The sequence below is a fragment of the Fulmarus glacialis genome, unplaced genomic scaffold (assembly GCF_000690835.1).
Source record: "Fulmarus glacialis isolate BGI_N327 unplaced genomic scaffold, ASM69083v1 scaffold7499, whole genome shotgun sequence".
Taxonomy (NCBI): domain Eukaryota; kingdom Metazoa; phylum Chordata; class Aves; order Procellariiformes; family Procellariidae; genus Fulmarus; species Fulmarus glacialis.
Genome location: NW_009232727.1, coordinates 62,209 through 72,655, shown reverse-complemented (window position 1 = coordinate 72,655; position 10,447 = coordinate 62,209). Strand labels below are relative to the sequence as shown.

At 35.6% G+C, this 10,447-nt stretch overlaps 1 protein-coding gene across 1 annotated transcript in view; it reads right to left on the bottom strand.

The window, feature by feature from the left end:
* Window positions 1-3,769: 3,769 nt before the first annotated feature.
* CDH11 (cadherin 11, type 2, OB-cadherin (osteoblast)) overlaps window positions 3,770-10,447 on the bottom strand; it is a gene marked incomplete at its 3' end in the record, with an annotated part of 30,920 nt that continues 24,242 nt past the window's right edge. The window contains exons 6-10 of the mRNA XM_009585043.1: window positions 7,784-7,971; window positions 6,142-6,395; window positions 5,021-5,157; window positions 4,691-4,821; window positions 3,770-3,887 (exon numbers count right to left, since the gene is read on the bottom strand). Of these exons, the coding sequence (XP_009583338.1) occupies window positions 3,770-3,887; window positions 4,691-4,821; window positions 5,021-5,157; window positions 6,142-6,395; window positions 7,784-7,971 (828 nt within the window). The remainder of the gene's footprint in view (window positions 3,888-4,690; window positions 4,822-5,020; window positions 5,158-6,141; window positions 6,396-7,783; window positions 7,972-10,447) is intronic.

Sequence of the window (10,447 nt, the reverse complement as noted above, 5' to 3'; positions counted from 1 at the left end):
ATATTATATTTTTCTTGAATTTTGACAGCTTAAATAATATTCCTAACTAGAAATAAGAAAAGGATGGCAAATTATTCAGTTATTATACAGACTGGCCAATTCCACTGCAATCAATTACATTACACTAAGGCTGAATTTGATCCAATGGTTGATTTATCTGGTTTAACTTGAAGTGATTTCTAGTTTAATATATTTTGTTTAAAAGAAAAATCCAATCAACACGCCTAGCTAAAGTTTAAAAAGGACTACCATATATCAACCCTAAAAGGTCATTTTTTTAACTTTTTTTCTGTTTATGTTCACTTCTCACATTTAGAAGAAACATAATATCCATAAGAGGAAAAAACTTCTTTTACCTAGATAAAAGATAACATCTAATCCTAGCTAATATTCTCATCCCTGCCTTTTCATTATTTTCAAGTCTCAGGAATATAACTATAATCCAGGTATAATGGCATTTTTTAGGCCAAGAAACAGAAGTTAAATGTCAATACCAGCTTAAAACTATTACTTAACACATATGGGAGCTGCTTGACTGACAGTCTTAACGAACACAATGGGGGTTAACACAAGACAGAAGGAAGAAAATAGCCATCTCAACATCAACCAGAAAAATACACCTGCTTTCATTTTTCCAGCTATTATTGTCTGGGATATCCAATATCCAAAAGTGGTGATCTTTATAGTGATTTTCCTGATTTTCGTCTTTTTTCTCTGGTGATCTTATTGATGGTTTTCCAGTTTTTCCTCTACATACAGGCAAATGTAGCTTAGCTTTTGGGGACTTGTTAATATATATATTTGTAAGGAGGCTTCTAGATTAAAGAAGCTGACTGCAGTATGAACATTATCACCTATATCAGCATGTGAGTGCTGATTCAGCAAGAAACCTAAAAAATTTCAGGGGTCCAACTGTCTAAAATCATTACCAGGCAGTGGCAATTGCTGTGGATAATCCACGGCAAAATCCCGTAACTGTATTGCTCATATGTTTCAAAATGTCTTGATTAAAAGGTCTGAAATTGAGAGCCAGAGGACATGTTTCTATTAAAGAAGTGGATTTTGTCACTGATTTTAGTGGCCTCACAAACTCAATTTCAGTCATTGTAAAGCACTATCTTGTGGATTTGAGAACACTACTACACCTCACTTTTGCCGTCGTGGTGTAACTCGTCTTTGTGCAGCAAGGTGGCTGCAGTCCTTCCAGCAACGGTGGCTACGTGCCAGGCCTCCACGCAAGGTGAGCGAGCCCAAGTAAAGGGCATTTCAGCTTAGGACTGAGCAGGATTAAAAGCAGGAAATCCATTTGTTAAAAGTCCGTCTCTGCTGTGAAGTGTCATGAACCTCTACTGCTCTTTTGAAGCTCTGACTTCAATGGGAGTAAAATTGAACAGAGCCTGGGCAAACACAGTGCTGTTTATTTACGTGGTATAATGTAAGTAAACAGCGCAAAAGTAATTCAGTGTTTTATCACAGCATGTAATAAGCCATTATCTCATGTTTTCTATGGAAGATAGTCTCAGCTGAAAAACTTCTTAACACAGTAGGCTATTAATAGGATGTAGAATGTGATTACGTTTTTTGGATTACTGCAATATGTGATTACTTTTAGGAGTTGGCAGAAAGAAACTCTATTAAATGATCATTATACAACTGTATTCACTTTAAAGTTCTGTAATAGACCCAAACATTGGAGTTTTCATTAACTGTTCTCCACAGTTAATAAAGCCATTTTTCTTTAAAACTAGCAATTCCCTCTGAAAGCAGTGGCATGGTACATAGACTACTCAGATTTACAACTGAAAAAAGAAACTTTGAATGATCATGTAAATTATTTGACTTGCAAATGATAACACACTCTCTCCGAGAACTTTTTTTATATGGAAGTACATAGAATTTTAACTTTTTTACTTTGCTCTCTATCATAACTTATTTAAAAAACAAACACAGAAATAGTTAAATTAACAACATCACTGCACTGAGGATTTGTACAAAAATTGAGGGAAAGACAGGATGGAAATGGATGGATTTCATTACACTATTCATTTCCTAGACATGAAGATTCAATCCTTAAATACCATCTTGTTGAAATAACCTTTTGCAGTTTTGTCAGGTACAGTCACTACATTCAACTGACATCATCATTTCCATTACAAAACATTTTTATCTGGGTTAATTTTGTTATTAAAAAAAAGAATTAATTTGCTGCATATGGAAAGGAAGGATTAATGGAATTGGCTGGAGTCAGGAACCATAATACCACTTGCCTGCAGCTGTATCAGAGCATCTCAATTCTGACCTATGCTTCCTCTGTTAGATTATAAAATCTAATTCATTTTTGGTTTGAAATAGTGACAATAAAATATCTTTTAAAGAGAAACTTGGCCTCAGGGTCTCAAGCAAAGAATACATTTTTATTTACTTCTCTCTAAAATACTTCTACTACCTCTCTCTGAAATATAATTCTCTCTAAAAATACATTCACCAGTTTTTCAAAAATTGTGCTTTACTACTTTAAAGAGAATAAATATACCCCCCCTCCACTGGATCCTTTATGAATTGCTTATGTATGTACAAGTGTCAAGCACTAGGCAACACTACTACTTTGATCCTTCAAGAATAACAGAAATTTTGTCTGGGAACTCTGATGATAATTACCCTCACTTCAGATGTGATAAAGATATAAAATATGCCACAACATAAGACTAGAGAGAAAGAAGTTGTTACTGAAATCATGTATCTGGATTATGTTGCTTTTTTGTACTCTGGCAATCTAGAATAAATTCTTTGGATTCATTATTTAAACCAGTTCAACGGAGTTCTACATTTCAGAAAACAGTCAAGTTTCCTTCAAACATTAAAGCTTGCTAATTAAAACTAATTTCTTAGAAGATGAAGCAGTTTTTACCCTGTGCAGGAAAATAACAAATGAACATTGAATGAGAATATCATATTGATTATCATTAAATAAATAGAATAAATATTTACAATCTGTCTTTTTTCTGCTTACCCCCCTCTGGCTTCCTCAAACTCTGGCAAGTTAGGTTCGCTGATGCTATTATGTTAGATGATCAAATAAGTTTTGACGTTCACCTGTGCTTGGGGTTTTTTTGCCTACAAATTTCTTACAACTTAACATCAATCTGAATGCAAGGCTATATTATATTTCATGAACAGAAATTTGGCAAAGGAATCAGAATACCCATATCCTGAGATACACTCAATCTGGGTATGTTTCACAACAGAAATCCACAGATGTATTTCCTGCAAAGGGTTAGCGTGGCAGTGATTTTATTCCATTAGGAATCTAGTCCATGTCTCTTGTGATCCATAATTTAAAAAACTAGCAAGCAGAGAAAGGTGAACAAATACAAGCAACCTAACAATTTTCCTGCCTCAGCTAATTTTAGCTTAGCAAGTAAGTTTTCTCTAGATCAAGGAGATCTGCCAATTACATTTAGTGAATGGTTTTGTCAATGTTTTTTACCCTCTTCGTGGGAGATAAAATGGCAGTGGATATTTCACGCAGAGTATTATTATGTAACTTGAAATAGGTATTCAAGAAAATGAAAGTGAGTTAACAAACATTATATTATTCCAAGAACACCCCTGTATTTCAGCTATATTTTTTGTCCTTTCCTCCCCTAAATCTCTGGAAAACAGACACTGTCAAAGTTAATGAAAATGCTGTTGCATGACATTATGTTGACCATTAGTTTTCCTTTGTCATTTCTTCGGACACTGGTATAAAGGGAATCTTCACACAAACCTCTGTTGTCTCTGAGTGTAAAATTTGGATTATGAATAATTTCAGGTGGTAAACTGAAGATAAATCTTGGTCCATTGGCCGAGTCATCCTTGTCATCAGCACTAATTGTAATAAATTGCTGTAAAAGAAAAGTACTCTGTAAACAAACAGTTCCTTCTCTAGTTACATCACATATAGACAGCATTCTGAGAAATCCCTTGAATACAAATAATTTTAAAATAGCAGAAACCCCCCAAATACCTCAATAAATGTATGCAATTATAAACACAGAGCGGACTCAAAACTAGAACAGGCAATCTTTATTTGCTATTACATTTAACCAACACAGAATTATAGACGGAAAAGTATACACCTATATATACATTCTTACATACAAATATGTGCTAATGATAACTTAGTAGACTAAATAAAATTATGCAGAAAATTCAGCAGCTCAGAGGGAGTTAGCACAATGTCCTTTCCAAAATGCTACACTAACTCCAAAAATGCAGATAACATGTAGAGCAGTATTTCTATATGATACTAACCCCTCTTCCTAGTTCAGGGATAAATCTGTAGGCTAAACCCTCCAAGCACTGTACTGTGATTCTTCCCCTAAGACGCTGAGTGTTTCTCTAATACCCAAAACAGTCTCAGAACTGGGAAAGCTGCTCCCAAACAGCTTCGTTGACCATGTGATAGTGGATACTCACAGTCAACACCAGTCGTATTCAATGCACGAAGGACTGTATCTATAACTGTTGATAGCAATTCAAAACAAAACCACAGGAAAGTGCCTTTCAGTGTGCATTAGACATTTTGGCCAAAATTTCAAAATAAACATTCGTTTACTACCACTCATTTGAGCTGCCAACACAAAACTGGGCTAACACCCTGAAGAAAGAAATTCATGTGCAGCGAAGGTTGTGGGCACAGGCATACCTGATTGCTTCGAGCATTCTCACAGACGAATGCTTCATAGGCTGCTGCAAATTTTGGAGCATTGTCATTGACATCAACGACCTTAATTGCAACTGGAACTTTGGCTTCCTGGTGTTCCTGGTGTTGTTTGTCTATGGGAGCAAGCAAAACCAAAATGAAACAGAAGCAGGAAAACCTGTCAAAACAAACAAAATCCCAGGTGTATCCAGGTAAAACCGAAATAGGCTAAAGTATTTCTATTAGGATTTATTGCAGCTTATCAAACTGAGACAATTAGAAAACTACAGAATTTATGCCATTGATTATAAAGTATCTCAGTGAAATACTTACGGACTTCAACTGCAAAGACAGAGATATTATGCCAAGCAATTTCTTCCCTATCCAAAGCTTTTATTGTCTTGATATTGCCATCTTCTGCATTAATAATAAAATACCTTTCAAGGTCAGTGTGACGATCAATTGAATATCTAAAGAATATTGAAAGTCAGTAATTAGATAAAAGAAGGACTTAGTAGTTTCATGCATCCAAATTTATTCTATATTGTTGTTATTTTTAAATAATTGTAAGTAGTACACTTATTGTTACCCTTAATATCATTATCAAAGGGATGATATGCGGTTCTTTTAAAAGGAGATTCACCAGTTGGTTTCTACATTTAGAAAAAATATTACATCAGGATGTTTGTAGTAAGTGAAAATTATTGTTCTTTGAAGTCTCTATATTAAAGCCCCAAAATGTTCTTTATTTGCTTCCCTTAAAAAACACGATAAAAATATCTACTGAGATATTTATGTTTTATTCTGTTTCAAAAGATCTGAAAAGATGTTTTAAGTCTTCTGATATTTGGATTACTCAGAATGTTAATTGATCATACCAGATTATTAAATATTATCCATTATCTACACATTTGTACAGCTTTATACAGCTCTGGTTTTTGTACCTTTACCTTGAAATTCTTTGAAATGTCAACTATACCCACAAAACAGAGTTTCATAATTTAATTTATACTGAGAACATGACAGACAAAAATAAACGAATAGAAGACTACCCAATGTAACTGCAGAAAGTAGGTGTGCGTATGTGCTAGTCATTAGCAATTAACGCTTAACAATTACCCAACATAATCTCTAATCTACTGCGTAGACTTCTATCTTTTGAGAAACAACATGCTGTGACAACAGCATAGTATATTCTATAGAAAAAATAATTTAGAATAGAGTCTAACACAGATGTCCTTAAGTATATTTTAGGTAGACATACCCATGGTATGCTTTCTTAGTGATACGGGCTTTGAGAAACTAGTAGCTTATGGAACGAGACATAAAAACAATGCTGTGTGGTTAAAGTTATTAATATTCTGGGTGAATTCAGAATATTACTATGCTAGATCTATCGCACTATCTTAATAACTTGCATAACAATTCTAAAAGCCTGCTCTAATGAAGCATACCTTATAGCACTGTTTGCAGCATCAGGGTCTTTGGCATGTACTTTTCCAACCACAGTACCAGATGCTGCATTTTCTTGTACTTCAAAAATATAACTTGGTTTTAAAAATACAGGTGGCTCATCAGCATCTTCCACTGATATCTTCACTGTGACTGTGTCCTTGAATGGCCCATTGCTGATGAACTTAGGATCAATATGTACATTGGCTGCCTCTACCTTCAGACTGTAGGACTTTTTGGTTTCAAAATCTAAGAGCTGCAAGAAACAAGACGACAATGCATTCCACAGTTAGGAAAACTAGCGTGTAAAAGCAGTAAGCAGTCCCCTAGTATTCAATGACATAAAACAAATGTGAGCATCTGTCAACAAGCTTGGACTGAAATGTGAGTATTTAAAAACATAAAGACTCAAATGGAAGGAGCTACATTCTATGTATGGAGCAGCATACGAAGGCACTCAAAATATCATGACATAGTCCTTATCTTGCTCTTTGCTTGCTGTATCACTCGGAAAATCATCTTTACTGGGAAAATTAACCTTTTCTTCATGCAGCCTTCCAGATAGCACAAAAGAGCAATGGATAGGAAAGGGGTTCCCACAAAATGCCATGCTTGGTCTATCCCAAGCTGGCAGGCATTCCTTTAGAGATATGGATATGGCTTGAATTGCTACTGGGCGCACCATGAGGTCGGACAAAGAGAAGTTAAATTATTTAAGTAGTAGGGGAAATATGAAGATGGTTTGCACTGCTTTCATTTCTGTAGTTGTTTTCATCCATAGATCTCGTAGCACTTTACAAAGGGGAGGTAAAATAACGCCCCATGAGGCAAGCCCTTTTGGGAGCCTGATCAAAGTCACAGCATATCTGCATTGTCATCAACATGAAACAGTTGCAGTGTTGCAGTATTGGTAACCTCACAATTATCACGCCTCTAAATACCTGAGAAGCAGGTGCCAAAGTATGCTAACACCATAGACTGAATGGTGTGACAGTCGACCACTTTGAAGTTAAGTTGCCCAGGCCTTCTCCTCTGAGTTTTGATTATCTCCAAGAGAGATAAATAGCTATAAATATACAAAGGGCAAAATAATAATGCTTAAATAATGAATAAGATTTATGATTTATAATTTGTAATTTAAAATTCATTCAATAACACTTTTAAAGATGACACTGATGGATTGTATATGAAATCGCCTCAGCATTTTTGCTGCTTTTCACATAGCCTGTGACTCCTTCAGAACAATATCGTGGACAATGCACAGCTGAAGAATTCAAAATATAGGGCATGAGGCTGTTCAGACCGAACATAAAGCAACAGTGAATGTCTGCTACTTATCAGCGCTAGGCAAAACTTCATTAACAATGAAGCTGATGGCATTGTATTTTACCGTGACTTTTTATTATGAATTCATTTAGTTTGTGCAATTAATCCACTGTACAGTATTTATGTAACTCTTCTTGGTTATTTTCTTCCATTCCAATTCAGCTAATGGGGAAATGGAATACTAAGAGTTAATCACAGCTTTAGAAACAAATTAAGTGAAATTGCATTTACTTATAATTTAGCTTAGGTGGTAATCCATTATTACCAAATATTCTGGCAGCAGCAAAGGATACTACACATCAGTAGGTATTCACTCACCTTCTTAAGCTTTACAACACCTTCCTGAGTCTCATAATCTGTTGTAATTTCAAACATATCCATGCCATCTCCATCAATGATGCTGTAAGCTACTAAGCCATTTTCCCCAATGTCTGGATCTTTGGCCTTCACTCTTCCTACTTCCTCTCCTGGGACAGCTGCTTCCGACACTGACATCTGGTACACACCTGGTGGAAGAAAAAAAGGCATTTGCATTAAGTATGCAGTCTGCTCTCCTTGTATATTTATTCATTTAACTCGTAAGCTCCAAATAAACACAGTAATTTTTTACATTTTCAAATCCCCTGAAGGAATGTTATGTTATAAAGAGCTCTGAGAAGCAAGTCATCTGTGAAATCTTAAAACACATTGCTAATCTATATAAAATTACCTCCTCACTTATGGTTTACACAACATCTGTGTATCTCTCTGTTCACCGTGGGGTTAAAAAGACAACCAATCATTCAGAATGCAGAAATTGTTGTGACATCAAGGTTATCATTCATATCAGAAATGTTATTACAAAATGGAAGGAAAATTCTCTTTCATGTGACCCATGGTAGAGTCCAGAAGCGTTTCTGCCCATTCATTCAGGAGCCACAAATTATATACAACGAATTGGATAAGACCTCTCTGCTGTGCTGGCTGAAGAATAAATCTGCTATTTTCTATGGCTTTAATTTGGAGTGTGAATGTATAGTAGTAATGATTATTAAAATTTAACACAACAGAGAATACATACCAATTTGTATGAGATTCCACACCAAACAAAAAATGGCTGTCCCTCATCAAATGCCAATAGGAAAACCATCCCCAAACATCCCACAGATGTGTTGCCATACAGGTTTTTCCTTGTGTATTCAGGGACACCAGAGGAGAGCAATACTGTTCCCTGGATAAATCTCTCTCCAACAGTTGTCCTTTAGGCAGCATTGATTCCAGGACCTTCCCAACCCACTACAGAGTTCAGGTAACATAACCTGATCTTAAATGTACAAATCTGTATCAGCATTTTCTGCCACTTCATCAGCATTAATAAATTGGGGGAAAAAAAACATGCGAAAACAAAATAATCTAATTTATCCCTCCCTCCATAATTGCTCTTTGTTGCTACACGAGCACCCTAGGAACATCAGGAGACTTTCACCAAGCAGGGACTTGGCTCATTGCCCATAAAAACAATTGGCACATGTCATCGAAATAGGTCATTAACTCCAGTTACAAAGAACCCAAAATTTAAGCACATAACTCATCAAGGGTTTGAACAATGAACAACAACAAAAAAAAACCAAACCAAAAAAAAAAAAGAAAAGAAGAATTAAAAAAATCAATCATTTGGGTGTTTATATAAACAGGTCAAATCCTGGTTTTGAGTTACAAAGCATTCCAAATTAAGGCTTTAAGTTGTGGGTGAATGATTAAGTAGAGTAGCTGCTATTTGGCATTTCTGATAATTTTAAATATTCTCCCAAAACACTCAGTAAAGTGGCTTGAAATTGTAGAAAAAAAAATCCATCATTTGATGAAGTTACTCAACAAAATACCATGTACTGGGGTCCCAAGTTATGATTTAGAGTGAAAAGATATGTTTCTGAGGTACGTAAAACCTGACATTTTTAGGATTTAATACTTTTCTATTAGAATGGTAGAAAATGCTGACATAGATTTTTACATTTAGGGACTAGCTATGCCATTTAAGCTCTTGCATGAGGGTCCAGGAAGCTGCCACATTGGAAGAAGAGCTGTTGGAGAGCTGTCATGTCCAGGACGTATCAGTGTCATACTGGTAGCTCAGAGGAGAAACAGGGTGTGCTGGGATGGTGCACACACTGCACTCCAAAAAAAAAAACCCCATGCAGACATGAGATGCAGAACAGATGTGTGGGTCCACTAATGTACTTCCACCCAACTGTGAAGACTGAATCTGTTAATGTCAGCCCTAATTAATTTTATATGTGAAAAATAAACAGCACAGGTATAAAAAATGACTATATTTGACCACCAGCAATACATTTCAACCATCAATTTAAAAATGTAATTGTACTAAATTTGGTTTGTATTGCCATGGTAAATGTAAGTCTTGAGGAGTATCCAGTCTTAACTGTTATCCTTATGGACATTCACCATTCACCGAGAGTGTTTATAGAAATAAAGGATGAAGCATCAACACTTAAAATGAAAGGCTATGTGAAATAAAAAATGATGCTCAGTCACTTGAAGGTCTGTCAAAGACCTGAAAGGGCATAATCAAGAGCTGTTAATAAATTGTGCAACACTTTCATCAAGGGCCAAGAAAAGCAAAAGACTGAGAAATACAGCTATAAGAACATAAAGTAGATCTCCTTTCCCTTGTCCATCTTCATTAAAAAACAAAGTGGATTTGTTCATTGAAAATGACTATCATAACTATGCTTGCAAATAGCTATGAACTTGGAGTACTGAAAGGCATGAGATGAGGCCACCTGGAGACTTCTTTCAAACACTGTAAATCTAACTGGAGAGCTTTCTGCTGCATACATGCGATGTGACTACTGCACACTGCAACTCTCCCAACACAGAAGAATCTGTTCCTACACAATACATGAAGGGATTTTTGGTTTAACCTCCTCCTATTTCCCCGCAACAATTTCTTAAAGTTCTTGTGGTTTGAGCAGAGTAGTAAAC